The sequence below is a fragment of the Cnephaeus nilssonii genome (genome assembly GCF_951640355.1).
Source record: "Cnephaeus nilssonii genome assembly, chromosome: 2".
In the NCBI taxonomy this organism is placed as follows: domain Eukaryota; kingdom Metazoa; phylum Chordata; class Mammalia; order Chiroptera; family Vespertilionidae; genus Cnephaeus; species Cnephaeus nilssonii.
Window position 1 is genome coordinate 113,984,475 of NC_137073.1, and position 20,938 is coordinate 114,005,412.

General features: G+C 59.0%; 1 protein-coding gene across 1 annotated transcript; it reads left to right on the forward strand.

The window, feature by feature from the left end:
* Positions 1 to 6,878: 6,878 nt before the first annotated feature.
* HSPB3 (heat shock protein family B (small) member 3) lies at positions 6,879 to 8,727 on the forward strand. The gene has a single exon (XM_079780224.1). The coding sequence runs from the start codon at positions 7,109 to 7,111 to the stop codon at positions 7,550 to 7,552; it is 444 nt and encodes a 147-aa protein (XP_079636350.1). The 5' UTR covers positions 6,879 to 7,108; the 3' UTR covers positions 7,553 to 8,727.
* Positions 8,728 to 20,938: the final 12,211 nt, after the last annotated feature.

Consider the following 20,938-nt stretch of genomic DNA (forward strand, 5'->3'; position numbering starts at 1 on the left):
TAACACACCCACCAAGTGGGAACCAGATCCCCAGGCCAGGATCAGCTGCCCCCAGTCCTGTGCCACCTCAGAACAGTAACAACATTCACCCACTTTACCAGCACCCACAAAGCCAGGCACTCTCTGAGCTCATCCAACATGAGACTGAAGATCTTGTGCCTTAACCTTACTCCTAATCCTAACCCAGCCAAGACCTAACATGACCCTAGCTCTAAACCTAGCCTGAAACGCGAACCATAACCATAACCATAATCATAACTAACCCTAACCATAACCCTAACCCTAACCATAACCATAATCATAACCATAACCATGAACCTAACCATAACCTGAACTCCTAATCCTAATCCAGCCCTACACCTAGTATGACCCTAGCCCTAAACCTAGCATGAAACCTAAAGCTAACCCTAACCCTAACCATAATCATAACCATAACCATAACCATAATCATAACCATAACCATGAACCTAACCCTAACCATAACCTCAACTCCTAATCCAAATCAAGCCCTACACTTAATATGACCCAAGCACTAATCTAGCCCAAAACCTAAAGCTAAACTTAACTCTAAACCCAACCCTAACACTAACACTAACAATAACCATAACAATAAACCTGGCCCTAAACCTAACCATAATCCTAAACCTAAAATTCACCCTAATGCTACCCCTAAATGGAGCCCTAACACTAACCCTAACCCTAACCCTAGCCCTAAACCTAGCCCTAACCCTAACCCTAACCCTAACCCTAACCCTAGCCCTAACCCTAACCCTAACCCTAGCTCTAACCCTAGCCCTAACCCTAACCCTAACCCTAACCCTAGGCCTAACCCTAACCCTAACCCTAGCCCTAACCCTAACCATAACCCTAACCCTAGCCCTAACCCTAGCCCTAACCCTAACCCTAGCCCTAACCCTAACCCTAACCCTAGCTCTAACCCTAGCCCTAACCCTAACCCTAACCCTAACCCTAGCCCTAACCCTAACCCTAACCCTAGCCCTAACCCTAACCATAACCCTAACCCTAGCCCTAACCCTAGCCCTAACCCTAAGCCTAGCCCTAACCCTAACCCTAGCCCTAACCCTAACCCTAGCCCTAACCCTAACCCTAACCCTAACCCTAACCCTAGCCCTAACCCTAACCCTAGCCCTAACCCTAACCCTAGCCCTAACCCTAACCCTAACCCTAACCCTAACCCTAACCCTGACCCTAACCCTAACCCTAACCCTAGCCCTAACCCTAACCCTAGCCCTAACCCTAACCCTAACCCTAACCCTAGCCCTAACCCTAACCCTAACCCTAACCCTAACCCTAGCCCTAACCCTAACCCTAACCCTAACCCTAGCCCTAACCTTAACCCTAACCCTAACCCTAGCCCTAACCCTAACCCTAACCCTAACCCTAGCCCTAACCCTAGCCCTAACCCTAACCCTAACCCTAACCTTAGCCCTAACCCTAGCCCTAACCCTAGCCCTAGCCCTTTAACCCAGAAGACAGACTGGCAGGGTATGGCTCACAGGTGGAGGGGCAGGTGGGGGCGCAGAGACTAGAGTAGGTGTCGCAGGAAGAGCAGGTGCCCTCCAGCCGCAGCACCAGCTAAGGTTCGGGACGAACCGGGTGGGACTTGGCGGGAAGGAAGCAGAGGAGGACGTGCGGGCGATGGGCAGCCTCACAAATGGACCGAGGCCCCGGGTGGGACGGGCTTCGATGGAATCTTGTCTGAGACTGGGGGGCGGGCGGGTGCCAGCTGTGTGGCTGTGCCGGGCCTAGGAAGGCGGGTGGCTGCAGGTCCCTGGATAGAGCGGCGGCTGTGGGCGACTCATCTGCTGGTTGCAGGGGCTTGGGGGGGGGGGGGGGCCTGAGTGTGGGGAGCAGCAGGAGGCAGGGGGGCTGCGAGAAGGCCGAGAGGACCCTGCCCAGCATGCCCGTCCCTGCGCGGCCTGGGCACCTGTCTGCGTGGTAACTGCACCAGGAGCGCCTGGGAGGTGTCACCTGGGGCGTGGCCGTGAGGTTCCTGAGCACGGAGGGGCCAGCTCAGGGCAGTCGCCGGCAGAGCTGCCTGTCGCCGGCTCTCAGCGCCCACTCCATGGCCCGCGATGCCCAGCGCCCAGCGACTGCCCCGCCCAACACGCCCTGGGATGAGGTGCGGGCGACCTCGGACCCCGCGGCCCAGGAGACTGGCTTCCAGCTGGAGGGAGGGGCTTGCCGGGTGCGCCTTACGGGAGGGAGGAGGGTGACCTCAGGGGAGGGAGGAGGGTGACCTCAGGGGAGGGAGGAGGGTGACCTCAGGGGAAGGAGGGTGACCTCAGGGGAGGGAGGAGGGTGACCTCAGGGGAGGGAGGAGGGTGACCTCAGGGGAGGGAGGAGGGTGACCTCATCGGAGGGAGGAGGGTGACCTCAGGGGAAGGAGGAGGGTGACCTCATCGGAGGGAGGAGGGTGACCTCATCGGAGGGAGGAGGGTGACCTCAGGGGAAGGAGGAGGGTGACCTCAGGGGAAGGAGGAGGGTGACCTCAGGGGAGAAAGGAGGGTGACCTCAGGGGAGGGAGGAGGGTGACCTCAGGGGAAGGAGGAGGGTGACCTCATCGGAGGGAGGAGGGTGACCTCATCGGAGGGAGGAGGGTGACCTCAGGGGAAGGAGGAGGGTGACCTCATCGGAGGGAGGAGGGTGACCTCATCGGAGGGAGGAGGGTGACCTCAGGGGAAGGAGGAGGGTGACCTCAGGGGAAGGAGGAGGGTGACCTCAGGGGAAGGAGGAGGGTGACCTCATCGGAGGAAGGAGGGTGACCTCAGGGGAGGGAGGAGGGTGACCTCATCGGAGGGAGGAGGGTGACCTCAGGGGAGGAAGGAGGGTGACCTCAGGGGAAGGAGGGTGACCTCAGGGGAGGGAGGAGGGTGACCTCAGGGGAGGGAGGAGGGTGACCTCAGGGGAGGAAGGAGGGTGACCTCAGGGGAGGGAGGAGGGTGACCTCAGGGGAAGGAGGAGGGTGACCTCAGGGGAGGGAGGAGGGTGACCTCAGGGGAAGGAGGGTGACCTCAGGGGAGGGAGGAGGGTGACCTCAGGGGAGGAAGGAGGATGACCTCAGGGGAAGGAGGAGGGTGACCTCAGGGGAGGGAGGAGGGTGACCTCAGGGGAAGGAGGAGGGTGACCTCAGGGGAGGGAGGAGGGTGACCTCAGGGGAGGAAGGAGGATGACCTCAGGGGAAGGAGGAGGGTGACCTCAGGGGAGGGAGGAGGGTGACCTCAGGGGAGGGAGGAGGGTGACCTCAGGGGAGGGAGGAGGGTGACCTCAGGGGAGGGAGGAGGGTGACCGGGAGGCCAGGGCCGGCCTGGGGGGGCTGCGACCTCCGCTTTGGAGGGGCCGGGAGGCTACGCGCCCACAGCAGGAAGGCCTCGTGCATCGGGGGCGGCCGCGGTGGGCTGGACGCCATCCGAGCAGTTGGATCTGCTTCCCTCCAACAATTGCAGGTTTCCCAGCGCTGAGTGAGGTGCTGGGGGACGCAGGACCCTCACGTTCTGACCTCAGAAGCCGGGCTCTGTCTCCCCAGCCGGCCGGAGCCCACAGTGCGACGGTTTCAGGGCCGGCAGCTGTGACAGAGAGGACGGCCTGGGACCGGGCGGGGGGGGGGGGGGGGGGGGGGCTCTGAGCTGTGCTGAGAGCGCAGCCTCAGGGGCCCGGGGGCAAAGGGCGGAGAAGAAGCCCGAAAGTTCCAGGACAGAGGGAGGTGGTGGGCGAGTGCAGGGCCCAGGGCGGGAGGCAGGGAGCAGCCGGGCAGGGTCTGGGGTTGCGTTCTGGTTGGGATGTGAAAGCAAGGGGCCCAGGACTCTACCGCACCCCCAACAGCCACTGGGTGATGGTGGGCAGAGGGAGAGGTGGGGGCCGCAGGCCTGTTTGGGTGGCAATTAATCAATATAACGAGAACAACCTCTGCCTACAGAGTTTTTTTAGGGTTTGTTTATATGACTGCTATTAGTAAGATAAGAGCTACTTTTATGGCTTACCAAGAAATATGTATCCAACTAGTGAGATTTATTGTAACAAGAAACCTGTCCTTCAACTTATCCCTCCAGTAGTGATTTTAGAGAAACAAAGAATATTTTCCTTGTGAGTAATTCCCTGCTTAGTGTCTTATGTATAAAAAGCACTGTATTACTAATAAAAGTTACCAGAGCTTCTCGAGAGTTCTGGACCTCCTGTCCCCGCTGTTGTTTCTCTTGCTTTTATTTCTCTTATTCTTTTTATTTCTCAATTCCCACCTCCCTATCTCAGCCCGGTTCAATCGTCAGGCTGGACCTGACAGGGAGGGTTGAGCAGGCAGGGCATGGAGGTGCTCAGGGCAGTGGGGAGGGTTGAGCAGGCAGGGCATGGAGGGTGCTCAGGGCAGTGGGGAGGGTTGAGCAGGCAGGGCATGGAGGGTGCTCAGGGCAGTGGGAGGGTTGAGCAGGCAGGGCATGGAGGGTGCTCAGGGCAGTGGGGAGGGTTGAGCAGGCAGGGCATGGAGGGTGCTCAGGGCAGTGGGAGGGTTGAGCAGGCAGGGCATGGAGGGTGCGCAGGGCAGTGGGGAGGGTTGACCAGGCAGGGCATGGAGGGTGCTCAGGGTAGTGGGGAGGGTTGACCAGGCAGGGCATGGAGGGTGCTCAGGGCAGTGGGGAGGGTTGAGCAGGGCATGGAGGGTGCTCAGGGCAGTGGGAGGGTTGAGCAGGCAGGGCATGGAGGGTGCTCAGGGCAGTGGGAGGGTTGAGCAGGCAGGGCATGGAGGGTGCTCAGGGCAGTGGGAGGGTTGAGCAGGCAGGGCATGGAGGTGCTCAGGGCAGTGGGGAGGGTTGAGCAGGCAGGGCATGGAGGGTGCTCAGGGCAGTGGGGAGGGTTGAGCAGGCAGGGCATGGAGGTGCTCAGGGCAGTGGGAGGGCTGAGCAGGCAGGGCATGGAGGTGCTCAGGGCAGTGGGAGGGTTGAGCAGGGCATGGAGGTGCTCAGGGCAGTGGGGAGGGTTGAGCAGGCAGGGCATGGAGGTGCTCAGGGCAGGGGGACTGCTCTGTGGGACGCTGTAGTGGTGGATACGCATCCTTCCATGTTTGTCAAACCCACAGAATGGTCAGCACAGAGTGAGCCTGATGTCCGCTCTGGCCTCTGGGGGTGAGGACGTGTCAGGGAAGGGTCTCAGTTGTGACAGGTGCACCCCGGGGCGGGGGGGCGGGGGTGTTGATAGTTAGAGGGGGGGCGTGCATGCGTGGGGACAGGTGTAAATGGGAAATCCCCATATCCTCCCTCAGTTTTGCTGTCACTTTTTCTGCCATCTATAATAATAAAAGCATCATATGCTAATTAGACCGGACAACCTTCTGGACGACCTTCTGACGGAGCCGCAGCAGCTGGGAGGGCCGAGCCCCTGGCGTGGATTTCGTGCATCGTCCTCTAGTTTAAAATCAAATTCCTGCCGTGCTGCGGGCAGCGAGCTCTACTGCCTTCCCACTCCGAGGGCACCGAGGAGGCCTCACCATGTTCCCGGGGCCAGGGGACACGGAGCATGAGGACATGAGCGTCCCCAAAGGCCACCGCCCTGCCGAGTGCCAGCCGAGAGGAGCGTGAGCCGCGTGTCGGGTAAAGACCAAGATGTCCGGAGGCCTCGGGGCAAGAAAGGAGCTGAGGGAGCTCCCCCCCCCCCCCCCCCCGCCGGTTTCTGACTTCTGAGTGTTTTATAGGCATTGTTTCCGTTCTAAGAAAATGCGCATGTTCATACAGGGACGGTGTTCCTGCCTCCACTCACTCTGGACAACACGACCCAGGACAAGGAAGCTTCCTCCCCGTAAGCCTGTGTAGCATGGAAAGCACGCGTACCTCTCCCTCCAGCCCCTGCCCCATCACCTGTGCCCCCATCACCTGTGCCCCCTCCCCTCCCCCAGGCACTGCGTTCCCTGGCACCGTTTCCGGGAGATTCTATTTATACAGCAAACACCTCCTCGTCCCAGAGGACAGACAGCACCCCTGGTGCCGGGCTCGATTGGACTGATGGCGTCTGGGAGACCCTCCTGCGGCCCCGATGCCGACTGGCCTCCTCCTCCTGAGGATGCTGCCGCTGAGAAACGGGGTGCATTTACCATCCCCGTGAGCGAGCGGGGGCCCCTGGGTCTCTGGGCTTTTGATGCAAACAGTTCTGAGCTTCCACATTTCCTGTCCCCGGTGGCTCTGCTTCCGTAACCAAGGTTCCCCGCTCGGTGCCCTCCAGCCCTGAGGTTCCACTCTGCCCAAACCCAGTCCCGGATCCTGTTTCTGACGGGGCCACCGGAGCAAACCCAGAGGAGGTGGCTCAGATGTCCCGTAGGGACATGGTCAATGGTGAGATAAAAGAAAAGGTGGAGGACGGGACTGGGGTTTGCCGTGTCTGGGATTTGAATGTGTGTGTGTGTGTGTGTGTGTGTGTGTGTGTGTGTGTGTGTGTGTGTTTTTAAATATTTTTGTATTGATTTCAGAGAGGAAGGGAGAGGGACAGAGAGATAGAAACATCAATGATAGGAGAAAATCACTGATCAGCTGCCTCCTGCAGGCCCCCTCACTGGGGATCGAGCCCACAACCCGGACATGTGCCCTGACCAGGAATCAAACTGTGACCTCCTGGGTCATGGGTCAATGCTCACCGGCGGAGCCAGGCCGCTGGGCTGTGTGTGTATCTTAACTCCTCCTCACTGTCAGCGGGGGCCCTGCAGCTTCGCAGGAGGCCAGGCTGCCTAGCCTTCGCTCATAGCGGCTGAGCCCGCCTCTCCGGCTGCTCCACGGAGGCCCAGTGGCCCAGGCCGCTGTCCTTCACCAGGCCGTGTCCTGGCATTTCTCCGACGCTGCTTGTGACTCAAAGTCTCTTTTTGTCCCGAGATAAGCCAGGCAGACACGGCGGCCGGACAGCTGAGGAGGGGCAGCTGCCTGCTCACTGCCGGCCCAGCAGCCCTATAAATAGCGCTCGCTGTCCGCGGTGACAGGCAGGCGGGGGGCGGGGGGCAAAGAGCTGCCCCTGCTCATAGCGGCAGAGGCGGCTGCAGGCTGGGCAGCGAGGGGCCAGGGCAGTGAGGGCCTGGGAGCGAGGGGCCGGAGGGGACACTGCCCGCCGTCCGCCCACGATGGCGCAGGTCATCCTGAGGCACCCCATCCACACGCCGGTGCGCTACCAGGAGCAGTTCGAGGCGCGGGGGCTGGAGGACTGCCGGCTGGACCACGCCCTGTACGCGCTGCCCGGGCCGACCACCGTGGACCTGGGCCGAGCCGGGGCGCCCCCCGGGGACCCCGCGGCGGAGACGCCGCCCCCCGAAGGCCCGGCGCGCTTCCAGGTGCTGCTGGACGTGGTGCAGTTCCTGCCGGAGGACATCCTCATCCAGACGTGCGAGGGCTGGCTGCTGGTCAGGGCGCAGCACGGCGCCCGCATGGACGAGCACGGCTTCGTCTCCAGGGGCTTCACCCGCCAGTACCGCCTGCCCCGCGGCCTGGGCGCCGGGGACCTGTCGGCCGCGCTCGGCCACGACGGCATCCTCGTGGTGGAAGCCCGGCGCGGGGCCGGGGCCCAGTGAGACCCGCGGCGTGGGTGCGGCCACGCGGGGGGTCCCGGCACAGCCCACGCGGGGCGCGCAGGAGCGGCTGCGGGACTCCGTGGGCAGCGGTTTGGGTGAAGAGTCAGCGTGTGGACGTGGCGCTGGTAGGTTGTGTCTGTGCTCGCGCAGAGGAGCCGTCACACACGTTCGCAGGCCTCCAGGCGGTGCTCGGCCGACGCCCAGAGCTGGCGGCTTCGGAGCGAGTGGGCAGCACAGAGACTCAGACGGCCTTCGCCGCCCGCGGCCGCGGCGTGGGGCCGGAGCCACCCAGGCGGGAGCGCCCTCGCGGACACTGCGCATCGGGGAGGGTGCCCGCGCCCGGCCAGCCTTTCTCTCGGGCGTGTTAGGACGGCGGCGGCGCGCAGTCTGCCGCTGAGGACGCGGCTTGGAGACGGTCGGGAATGTGTGTCTGACTCTGCGGCTGTCACTCCTCACCCTCGCGTGGCACCTGAGATATAAACCTTTCTGTCCAACGTCCCCCAGATGTGCCTGTTCTCTTCCCACCCGGGAGCATACGTGTTTAAGCGGGCACGTCCTGTGGGCACGTAGGCGCTGGGGGTAGATGTGCTGAGTCACACGCTGTGAGGTCCTATTAACATCGCAAACAGTCACAGCACAGGCGCTGGGCACAGGCGTTTCACTCCAGGCCGTCAGCTGCCCCCGGGCAGTCCCGGTTCCGGAAGGACAAGCGGTGGGCACTGCCCCGCACACGGGCTTTGACAGCCGCGGGGGCGAGGGCGCCGGGCGCTGGGCACACGGCCGGGGGCTCGGGCTGCTCGGCCTCAGGCCACGCCACACGGAGGTGGGGTTAGGGATCCGCTTCCGGAATGTTGGGCTGGACAGCTGGTCAGTGACGTTCCTAAGACCCCTCCCCGGTGGCCACCGCCCACCGTGCTGGGGTGCTGCTGGCTTCTTGGGAAGAAGGAAGATCTCAGAGGGGGGGCGGGGAGGGGGGGGGAGGGGAACTGGCCTGCCAGCCGCTGCTGTGTTCCCTTCCCGCCCCAGGTCCAGCTCGAGGGACAGACTCTCCTGTCTGTGATGTGTCATCCAACCCGAGCAGCTGCCCAGCAAACCAGGTGCCCGGTGTGACATTTCATCCAGGCCTCCCCGCGGGGCGGGGGGGGGGGACAGGGCGCTGGGGGCAGGGCTCCAGGCGGGCGGGCTCACTGGGTGAGGGGGGGGGGCTTGGGCTCCCACTGGGACTCCAGCCCCGGGAGACGGAGTGAAGCTCTGGCCAAGGCCACGGCGCTCTGGGAGGCAGGGGCGCCTGCAGAACAAGGGAGGTGGGCGAGGAGGTCCACGGGGCTGTGTCCCACGCGGCCCCAGAGCCACAGGGAGGGCTGAGGCCACGGTCTCCGGCCCCACCCGGCGCCTGCGCTGCCTGCCAGCCACTGACGTCACGACCAGTCATTGGGTTTTTCCTTCTCTGTCTCAGAGTGCCACGTTTTCCTTTCTTTCTTTTAAATATACATCTCAGAGAAGAAGGGAGGGAGAGAAACATCGAACCCGGGACCCTTCAGTCTGCAGGCCCACGCTCCATCCACTGAGCCACACCTGCTAGGGCTGGAGTATCACGCTTTCTATGCTCACCTCCTTGTTCTTTCCTGTTGGTCTTTAAGGCGTTAAAATTTAAACATTTTTAGAAAATATGTAGGTTAAAAGCACATGTTTTAAAGAAACCAATCCTATATAATAAAGAGGTGATATGCAAATTAACCCTCACGCCCTCACAAGATGGCTGCCTATGACCAGGCCAGCAGGGGGATTAGTGAGGGACGACCAAACAACTGAAAAAGCAGGTTGCGTGGGGCAACCAGGCTGGTGGGGGGCTGTGAGGGGCAACTAGGCCGGCAGGGGGGGGCAGTTAGGGGCGACCAGACTGGCAGAGGAGGCAATTAGGGGTGATCAGGCCAGCACGCAGATCAGTGAGGGGCGACCAGGCAGGCAGGCAGGTGAATGATTAGGAGCCAGCAGTCCAGGATTGTGAGAGGGATGTCCAACTGCTGGTTTAGGCCCAGGATCGAGCCTAAACTGGCAGTCAGACATCCCCCGAGGGGTCCTGGATTGGAGAGGGTGCAGGCTGGGCTGAGGAGACCCCCCTCACCCCCGTGCACGAATTTCGTGCACCGGGTCTCTAGTAAAAATATAAAAATGTAGACATTTAAAATTATTCACCGTTTCCTCACGCTCGGAGGATGACTAGACGTTCAGTCCACCACCGTGCCCTCCCGGCCTCTCACTGCCGAGTGTGAGAAGCCCAGGCTCACAGGAAGTCCCTGCCTCTGTAACCCTCTTGCTTCCTGTGTTCCAGTTCCCCCCAGTTCCTTCACTCCCGGATGAGACTCAGAGAAAATTCTAGATGCGCAGGGTCCTCTCCCTCACAGCCAGGTTCCCATCAGCCACAGATGACTTGACCGCACTGCAGCAAGTGTCTGGTCTAACCTGACTGACTCCTGCTCACTTCCTCCCAGCGTCACACAGCGCCGTCTGGTGTACACACAGGAGGCCCCTCCCTCGGGGGCACAGTCTGGTGGCCGGGGAGGAAGGTCCGTTCAACAGCCTGTCCCTCCCTCCCTCCTCCCGGCTCGCCCACAGGCAGGCGCGGGCGCCCCGACTTTATCTCGCTCTCCGGGGGGGGGGGGGGGTGGCCCAACATTTCTAACTAGTACCCTGTGCCCGAGGCTTCATCTGCCCCGGGGTCGCCTGAGACATTTTGGGAAAAGGGTGCGGGTTTCTATTCCGCAAACTGCTTGGACCCTTCGCTCATCTCAAGAGGAGGAACGTGCTCAAATGTCACACTCGCGTCTCCGTGTTCCCCTGTGACCGTGGCTCTGTGGCTCTGAAAGTCTCCGCCGAGGTCCCGGGACCCTGAGCTGGTCGGCACGCGCATCTCGGCAGGAGCGGAGGCCTGGGTCTCCTGACGGCGAGGATGCGGACCTGGCTTCCGGCAGACACAGCTGCCGAGCGAGGAGCAGCAGCCTCAGGCCCAGGCCCAGGCCCGGGCCTGTCTGTCCACAGGTCTGTCCTGCCGCCTGGCCGACCGCTGGCACGGACACCGTGATAGAACTGGTCTGAGCGGTGATGGAAAACCGGACGCTGCGGCTCCCAGGGGCTTCTAGTTGATGGAATTCACTAGATTATTTACCAACAGAATAAAGCCGTAATTTAAAAACTAGTCTAACCGGACCGGTCATCTGGGAGGAACAGCTGCCGAGATCCCAGCCGAGAGGCGGTTACGGCCTGGCCCCGGCCCAAGGCATTTCTAGCTTGGCAGTCCCCGATGACTAGCTCACCGGAAACGAGTGTTTGAAAAATGTGGGGAACAGATAATGTTTCCAAGTCTCCAAGTATTTCCCCACCCAGACCTTTTAGCTCTGTGGCTTGTTAAAAGTATACATACATTTCTTATTGATTTCAGAGAGGAAGGGAGCGGGAGATAGAAACATCAGTGATGAGAGAGAATCATGGACCGGCTGCCTCCTGCACACCCCACACTAGGGATCTAGCCTGCAACCCGGGCCTGTGCCCTGACCGGGAATCGAACCCTGACCTCCTGGTTCACAGGCGGACGCTCAACCACGGAGCCACGCCGGCCGGGCCAGCTCTGTGACTGTGTACTTCACAGACTGACAAAGACACACTTTGCAGAACGGAGAAGCCGCCGCCCCGCGTGCAGCCTGCGGTCGTGGCCGAAGGCCTGCTGTCTTATTCACGCCTCAGAGGTGACGGTTTGGCAGGTCCGTCCTGGGGCAGGGTGTGCGTCCCCAGGGCGCATCCTTGGTTCAGTCAGCACTGAAATTCTGTTTCCCGTCTCCTGTCTGAACAGCGCGTAAGCAGCGCATTGCACAGCCCCGGGTGGAACTACGGGTGTCATCCTGAACGGTCGTAAGCGCCTCACGCCTCAGTGAACGGCTCAGCTTCCGGCAGCGCTGGGCCGACACGCATTCACACCGCGCATCCAGCGCGTGCCCCATCAGCTCCAAAGGCGGCGTGACTGAGCACGGGCGATGAACTCGGTGCTCATCACTGCCAGCTCAGGCACGCTTGTGGACAGAGGGGGTTATTATAGCCCAATTCCACACCAGAATCATACTGCCAAGACCCATAGGCCTTGCGTGTAACAGCGGCTGCTTTCCTGGGCATGGGCCCTTACATCACGGTCTCCTGGGAGAGGAGAGGTGAAGGCCGCCCGTCAAAGGCCGAGGCACGCTCCTGCATGGAACACACTGCCTGTGGCCCTGGCCCCTCACAGGACCCCCTGGCCACATCCAGGTGAACAGGGCGTGGCAAACTGGACCACGTGGCATCGAAAACTAAGTGCCTACACACCTGACTACTGGTCCAGGGCACGGACTTCTTTCCCTAAACGTCACATTAAAAATGACAACAGCCAACACAGCAACGCCCGTCGGTGTGAGTGAATTAGATCCACCTTTTGTCAGACAGGAACAAACATAACATATTCTTGTGTGTCGCAGAATGTTAGTAATCCTATCTAATAAAGAGGGAATATGCATATTGACTTTCACAGCATCACAAAGATGGCAGCGCCCACAGTGGAGGCCGAGTTCCCGTAACACAAGATGGCTGCGCCCACAGCGGAGGCTGAGTTCCTATAATGAGCCTTAGCAAGCAATCAGCAGGGACCTGAGGCTGCGTGGTCCTGGGCCAGGGCAGGAGACCTGAGCCTGCGCCCCCCGACCCAGTGGGGCTTGATGGGGGTGGGGCCGGCCGGGTCTGGGTCTTGCATAGTTTTGAGGTGCTGCAGGTGGGCAGGGACTTGACTCTGGGTCCCGTGGCGCGCCCCAGACTCTTACAGGAGGGTGATTTTCATATACATTTTACTAATTTTCTTTCATCTCTGACATTTCTATTATAGAGAAAGGGCAAATAGCAATATTAAAATATTTCCTCTAATTAATCCCCTTTCAATGTGCACGAATTTCGTGCACCGGGCCACTAGTTAATTTATGATGAAAAAGGTTGAAAATCACAGCTCTAACAGGACGCCAAGCAGCACAGGGCTTTGACCAAATATAAGACTAGACAGTGCCCTCTAGTGGTAGACACGCAAAACACCTGAAAGCCTTTTTTTTTTAAATTTAGGATTCAGACTGAAATTGATCACAGCAATACAAAGCAAAGCTATAGAGGTGAAACATTAAATAGTAATTGGACAGGATTTCAACTTTCACGCCATCTTGTAAAGCCACAAAATAAAGGAAAACGTCCGTATCTATTATAAAACAAATCGCAGTGCACGCCTGTGAGCAACAAAATGGTCCAAGCCAGAAACCACTTTCCTTTTCCATCTGATGTGAGTCACTTTGACCCCTCGCTGCCCCCGTGACCAGCACTGAATCAGAGGTGACGTCAGTAATCCCGTGGGCGCACGGACAGGCCTCTGTCCGGGTTCAGAGAGCAGCCATGGCTGACCGTGTCACGGGATTTCTGTTTTTAGAAAAAGGGAAGTGAGCTGCAGCATCTCCCCCACAGGTTTTCTCGAAGCACGAGCTGTCATATACAGAGCGTCCATGAACTGGGCATGGGCAGGCCTGGCCCCTCTCGCTCCTGGACTCTCACAAGCTCCATCTGACCAACACGATCGCCTTCAAGGTCAGCCGGGCAGTGGTCAGAGGGGCTTCCACCTCAGCTTCCGCTCACCGGCCACGGGGGCTTTCTGCCTCGTCCGCGAAGCAGCCGCGTTCGTACCAGCTGCTTCGCAGGCGTGTGGCCGGGACGGGTGACGCTCATACACGGACGGTGCGCGCGGCAGAGCCTGGGAAGGCTGTTTGTTTTTAAACAGAACATGTTTATACTGAATACACAAGTCTGACACAACCAAAAGGCAAAACGCCAGAGTAAAACAGTAACGAAAAACATGGTAGTTCGTGTGCCATGCGTGGGAAATGGGTAACACCTTTAGTCATAAACAAGCTCTCAAAAACCAGGCACAGACCCTGCAATAACCCACGGGATCTGGAACAAGTAGAATGGGAGCACACAGGGATGGCGAAGCGTTGAGCACATGTGACTGCTGAGCGGCGATGGAGAGTCATTTCGGCGCAGCATCCGCGAGCAGGATAAAGACACAGGTACCTCATGTTCTACAGCTTTGACCGTGCTGTGCGGGGAGGGGTACTGATGAGCAGCTGGTGCGTGCCCATCCTTCCCGGGATTGCAGAGCGCGCCAGGAGCTCACGGGAGAGGCCCGCCCGCAGAGTTGATGGCCCACACGCGGAGATCTCGCCTGGACCCACGGCCGGGGTGCAGGAGGAGGGCTTTTCCTTAACCAGGCCCCTGGCTCGGTGTCTGTCCTCGCTCCCCCGGGGGGAGTGGAGGCCGGCTGGGAGCAGAGTGGCTGGGACGATCCCCCCAATGCAGTGCCGGGCCCCTGCGACCCTCGCTCTGTAGGACGTCCCACCAGTGAGCGGGTCAGCACTCGGCCCGGGAACTGGGCTCCTGGAGGCCTGCCAGCCACTGGGGGAGTCCTCCCCGCTCAGAGCTCAGCCTGCGGAGCAGGAAGCACTTACTGAGGGGACCCCGCAGACCCCAGCAGCACACACTGGCCCACAAACACCACTCGGTGCCCACGTGTAGGTGTGAGCCTGCCACGCACGTAGGTGTGAGCCTGCCACACGCGTAGGTGTGAGCCTGCCACAGGTGTAGGTGTGAGCCTGCCACAGGTGTAGGTGTGAGCCTGCCACACGCGTAGGTGTGAGCCTGCCACACGCGTAGGTGTGAGCCTGCCACAGGTGTAGGTGTGAGCCTGCCACACGTGTAGGTGTGAGCCTGCCACACGTGTAGGTGTGAGCCTGCCACACGTGTAGGTGTGAGCCTGCCACAGGTGTAGGTGTGAGCCTGCCACACGCGTAGGTGTGAGCCTGCCACGTGTGTAGGTGTGAGCCTGCCACAGGTGTAGGTGTGAGCCTGCCACACGTGTAGGTGTGAGCCTGCCACACGTGTAGGTGTGAGCCTGCCACAGGTGTAGGTGTGAGCCTGCCACACGTGTAGATGTGAGCCTGCCACACGCGTAGGTGTGAGCCTGCCACAGGTGTAGGTGTGAGCCTGCCACAGGTGTAGGTGTGAGCCTGCCACACGAGGGTTTCCAGGGAGGAGAGCGGGTGCAGCCGAAGCAGCAGGAGCCAGTGCCTGGACGTGGGGCTCACGCTGGCTCTGGAGATGGGCCGGAACCTGGAAGGTGGGACTCCGGCAGGACCGTCCGATGTTCGGAGAATTTCTGACAAGTGGGAGGAGGGCAGCTGAGGCGGATGGTTAGACAGAGAGGGCCAGACAAGCCAAGCGGTTTACAGCCAGCGAGTAAATCACAGCCCTTCTCTTCCCTGACCCAGGTCACGTGAGAGCAAATGGTTACCCCTCTGCTCCCCAACCAGCGAGCAAACGGCTTAAACCACCTGGTCAGGGAGAGAGAGAGCAGAGACCCAGTTAGGGCCTTCGTGCCAGCCAAACCCCAGGACGGAGGAAGTCAGGGAATAAATAACAGGAAACCCCCGTCAGAGCCGGACAAATCCAAGAGAGAGCCAAGGCGGACCAGCCAGTGGCCCGGGCCCTCCGGCACTCACCGTGGTCCCCCAGCATCGGAAAGGGCACGGCGGGGAAGGATGCTGTTCTAAGGAGACCCGCCCCGAGGCCTCTCCTAGGTTCTCTCTGGGCCACACCCTTACCTCCCCTCAGGCCCGAGCTTCCTCCTCAGTTCTAAGGGTCCCCCGAGACCTGCAACCAGGGGAGCAGCGGGCGGGGCGGCGGCTCGTCCCGGGCTCACCCCCAAACCTGTCTCCCAGGCCCCTTTTCTCTGACTGTGCAGTGGCTTCCACGTCTCAGTGAATCCACGCAGCCCCCCCGCTCACCGGCTCACCGCTCTCCTGTCACACTTCCCGTCACTCGCTGGGCTCCTGTTGTTTCTTCGCCCTGAGCCCTTCCTCGTTCCTCTGTCCCAGCCTTAATGACGCACTCTCAGAATCACCGGGCCACGCGCTGTGAACTCGTTCCTGCACAGTCAGACCTCACACCCCTGCGGGCCTGGTCCCGTGCCCTCCCGTGGCCGTGGGAGGGAGAGAAAAGGTGCCTCTGTGGGCAGAGCACTTCCCCCCAGGACTCATAGCAGCCGCCCTGCCGCCCACTCAGAATCAGCACCAGCTCGTGGGTTACACTGGGAAAGTCATCGTCCCGTCGGGTGACTACAGAGCCACAGCCGAGCGAGGCGGAGAGCCAGGTGGCGGGTCCTCACGCCCGCATCTCCACACGTGTGCCCCGGCCGGGCATGTGTCGACACCCCTGCACATGCTCAGCCACGGACTCGGGCAGCAGCCCCCGGCACGGATGTTACCGCTGCCCAGGGCCCAGAGAGTGGGGGTTCGTCCAGCGTCGGCAAAGGGACAAGGGGGCCCCACCCTCGCACGTCATTCTGCTCTGTGACTTCTGAGCCGAGGGTCCTTTCTGGTGAAGGGTCAGCGAGGAGACCCTTGTGTACACGCACCACCTCTTCTCTGTCCATTGTCCGTCAGGGACACTGGGGTGGTTTCTAGAGCTTTGCTATCATAAGTTCTCCTCAACGTGACCTGTAGGTTCCACGCAATCCCAGTAGAATCCCCAGGCAGGTACAGTCGGTGTTAACAAACTGGTCCTGTCGTCGGCAGAGTACCTTTCAGCGAACGCCGACGGCATGTTTCTGCCCACACCCATGGCGGCCCCTGAAGTGCGCTGTTGATAGTGTAACGACCAAAGACGGAGGATCGCCAGCACGGCTTGGGAGGAGAAGAACAAAGGTCGAGGGCTGACGCTGCTCCACGCCCGCCTGGATCTCAAGCGGCAGCCGTCAGGACGGGTGGTGCTGGTGAAGGAGCAGGGAGCCCACAGGAGATTTCCATAAACACAGCCGACTGGTCTTTGAAAAGGACTCCTCTTGACAAATGGCGCTGGAACACGGGACATCGGAAATATGGTTCCAGACACTGACCTTAACGCGCCACAGAAACGAACTCGACATGGACCAGAGACGTACATGTAAAATGCAGAACTATAACACACTCCTAAAGGTAACATAGGAGAAAACCTACATGACCCGGGGTATGGCAATGACTTTTTAGATATAACTCCAAAGGCAGTGTCCATGGAAGAACTAACTGATAAGTTGGACTTGGTTAAAATTAAAAACTTCTTGCCCTGGCCGGGTTGGCTCGGTGGATTGAGCATCGGCCTGCGGACTGAGGGGTCTTGGGTTCGATTCCAGTCAAGGGCACATGCCCAGGTTGTGGGCTCCATCCCCAGTGTGGGATGTGCAGGAGGCAGCCAGTCAATGATTCTCTCTCATCATTGATGATTCTCTCTCTCTCTCCCTCTCCCTTCCTCTCTGAAACCAATAAAAATGTATTTAAAAAGACAAAAACAAACAAAACTTCTGCTCTGGGAAAGACAGTGTCCAGAGGATGCGAAGACAGGCCCCGGGCTGGGAGTAATATTTGAAATGACACATCTGATAAAGGACTGTTGTCCCAAACACACCAAATAGCACAAAAGTCAGTAAGAAGACAAAGAACCCGACTTACAATGAGCCAGAGGCCTTGGCAGACACCTCAGCCCAGAAGACAGACAGGTGGCAAATGAGCACACGGAATGGCGCCCGCACCCGGTCACCAGGGAAATGCAAGCTGAGGCGCCATGAGGCGCCCGCCCACCTGGCCCGCACCGGACCACCGCCCGGCACACGCTGGGGCCGATGCGGAGCCACAGGGCCTCCCACTCATCGCGGGCGGGAGCTCAGGCGTGCAGTCCCTGTGGCGGGCGGTGACAGCTTCTCACCAAACTCACCATGCTCTCCTTCGCCAGGAACCGCCTCCTCGGAATTTACCCAAAGGAGTTGAAAATCCCACACACGGAGGATGACATTTGTAACTACCAAACGCGGAAGCAACCCAGGGGCCCTTCAGCGGCTCAGGGACACCCGGTGGTCCGTCCAGCAGAGGGAGAACACTCAGTGCTGACAGCGATGAGCGAAGAGCGACGGAAACCCCCGGAGGAACCTCCCACGCGTATGACCGAGGGAAGGAAGCCGTCCGAGGAGGCCACGTCCCGCAGGTTTCCAACTCTGTGACTTTCTGGAAAGGGCAAAACGATGGAGCCGGTGAAAAGACCAGGGGTTGCCAGAGGGTGGGGTTGGGGAGGGGTGAACAGGTAGAACCCCGAGGAGCTTCAGGGGCGTGACGACACGCTGCATGACACCATCGCGATGGGTCCCTGTCATTAGACACCTGCCCGAACCCACAGGCCCCAGCACACGGAGGGACCGAACGCACCCCGGGCTCTGGGGAGGGACGGCGTGTCCGTGGAGGCCCACGGCTACCCGAAGGCCCCGCTCGGTGGGACGCTGACGGTGAGGAGGCTTGGCGTGCTCAGGGGCGGGTGGAGAGGAAAATCTCCACGCCTTCGCCTCAATTTTGCTGAGAACCCGAAACTTCCCTTTAACAAAGGACCCACGGCCCAGCACCGACATGCTCGGCTTGTCCCAGGACAGCAGCCAGACCAGTGGGTTTCTCCGAGTGGGGGGTGAGGGGTGGCGAGGCCGGACGCCTCCAGGCCAAGGGACGAAGTGGGAAGGTGCCGATGTTGGGGCCATTTAGTGTCCCCTTCAGACTTGTTTTCACAAAAGCGCACTAAATAGAAAGAGTGAGCCGCTATAATGGCCACTGCGTCATCTCCTAAATGATGAATAATATGCTCCGTTTTCTAGAGGAAACTTTAACGATGTGTTACTGTATCTACGCCCGAGCGGACAGCTGTCAGTTTCTAACTGGAGGACGTGGTAGAGATATGCAAAACCCTACGGGAGGACATGGTATAGATATACAAACCCTACGGGAGGACGTGGTAGAGATATACAAACCCTACGGGAGGACGTGGTATAGATAGACAAACCCTACGGGAGGACGTGGTATAGATAGACAAACCCTACGGGAGGACGTGGTATAGATAGACAAACCCTACGGGAGGACGTGGTAGAGATATACAAACCCTACGGGAGGACGTGGTATAGATATACAAAACCCTACAGGAGGACGTGGTAGATAGACAAACCCTACGGGAGGACGTGGTATAGATAGACAAACCCTACGGGAGGACGTGGTATAGATATACAAACCCTACGGGAGGACGTGGTAGCGATATACAAACCCTACGGGAGGACGTGGTATAGATATGCAAAACCCTACGGGAGGACGTGGTATAGATATGCAAAACCCTACGGGAGGACGTGGTATAGATATACAAACCCTACGGGAGGACGTGGTAGATATACAAACCCTACGGGAGGACGTGGTATAGATATACAAACCCTACGGGAGGACGTGGTAGATATACAAACCCTACGGGAGGACGTGGTAGAGATATACAAACCCTACGGGAGGACGTGGTATAGATATACAAACCCTACGGGAGGACGTGGTAGAGATATACAAACCCTACGGGAGGACGTGGTAGAGATATACAAACCCTACGGGAGGACGTGGTATAGATATACAAACCCTACGGGAGGACGTGGTAGAGATATACAAACCCTACGGGAGGACGTGGTAGAGATATACAAACCCTACGGGAGGACGTGGTAGAGATATACAAACCCTACGGGAGGACGTGGTAGAGATATACAAACCCTACGGGAGGACGTGGTAGAGATAGACAAACCCTACGGGAGGACGTGGTATAGATATACAAACCCTACGGGAGGACGTGGTAGAGATAGACAAACCCTACGGGAGGACGTGGTATAGATATACAAACACTACGGGAGGACGTGGTAGAGATAGACAAACCCTACGGGAGGACGTGGTATAGATATACAAACCCTACGGGAGGACGTGGTAGATAGACAAACCCTACGGGAGGACGTGGTATAGATATACAAACCCTACGGGAGGACGTGGTATAGATAGACAAACCCTACGGGAGGACGTGGTAGATATACAAACCCTACGGGAGGACGTGGTATAGATATACAAACCCTACGGGAGGACGTGGTAGAGATATACAAACCCTACGGGAGGACGTGGTAGAGATAGACAAACCCTACGGGAGGACGTGGTAGATAGACAAACCCTACGGGAGGACGTGGTAGATAGACAAACCCTACGGGAGGACGTGGTAGAGATATACAAACCCTACGGGAGGACGTGGTAGAGATATACAAACCCTACGGGAGGACGTGGTAGATAGACAAACCCTACGGGAGGACGTGGTAGAGATATACAAACCCTACGGGAGGACGTGGTATAGATATACAAACCCTACGGGAGGACGTGGTAGATAGACAAACCCTACGGGAGGACGTGGTAGAGATATACAAACCCTACGGGAGGACGTGGTAGAGATATACAAACCCTACGGGAGGACGTGGTAGAGATACAAACCCTACGGGAGGGCGTGGTATAGATAGACAAACCCTACGGGAGGACGTGGTATAGACAGACAAACCCTACGGGAGGACGTGGTATAGATAGACAAACCCTACGGGAGGACGTGGTATTGATATACAAACCCTACGGGAGGACGTGGTAGAGATATACAAACCCTACGGGAGGACGTGGTAGATAGACAAACCCTACGGGAGGACGTGGTATAGATAGACAAACCCTACGGGAGGACGTGGTATAGATAGACAAACCCTACGGGAGGACGTGGTAGAGATAGACAAACCCTACAGGAGGACGTGGTATAGATATACAAACCCTACGGGAGGACGTGGTAGAGATATACAAACCCTACGGGAGGACGTGGTAGATATACAAACCCTACGGGAGGACGTGGTATAGATATACAAACCCTACGGGAGGACGTGGTAGAGATATACAAACCCTACGGGAGGACGTGGTAGAGATAGACAAACCCTACGGGAGGACGTGGTAGAGATATACAAACCCTACGGGAGGACGTGGTAGAGATATACAAACCCTACGGGAGGACGTGGTAGAGATATACAAACCCTACGGGAGGACGTGGTAGATAGACAAACCCTACGGGAGGACGTGGTAAAGATATACCAGGTACCAAACCCTACGGGGTGAGGTTTCCCTGCCATGTGGGTGCCACAGGGCCAGGCACCTTCAAGCGCCTGTCCCTGCCCTTCACGGAGCCGGCGCCGGGCCTCCCACCAGACGGCAGAGCTGACCACCGGCTGCCACGCACAGCACCTCAGCTCCTGCTTCTCCGGAGCAGCCGGCCGGCCGTGAACGCCGCCTCCGCTGCGGGAGTCTGGCCCTTACAGAGATGCGGTCTCCTTGCTCACAGCCCACACACTGCGCATTTTGTTACGGTAACGCTTTCACCTAAGAAGTCACGAGCAGTAAGGCCGAGTCT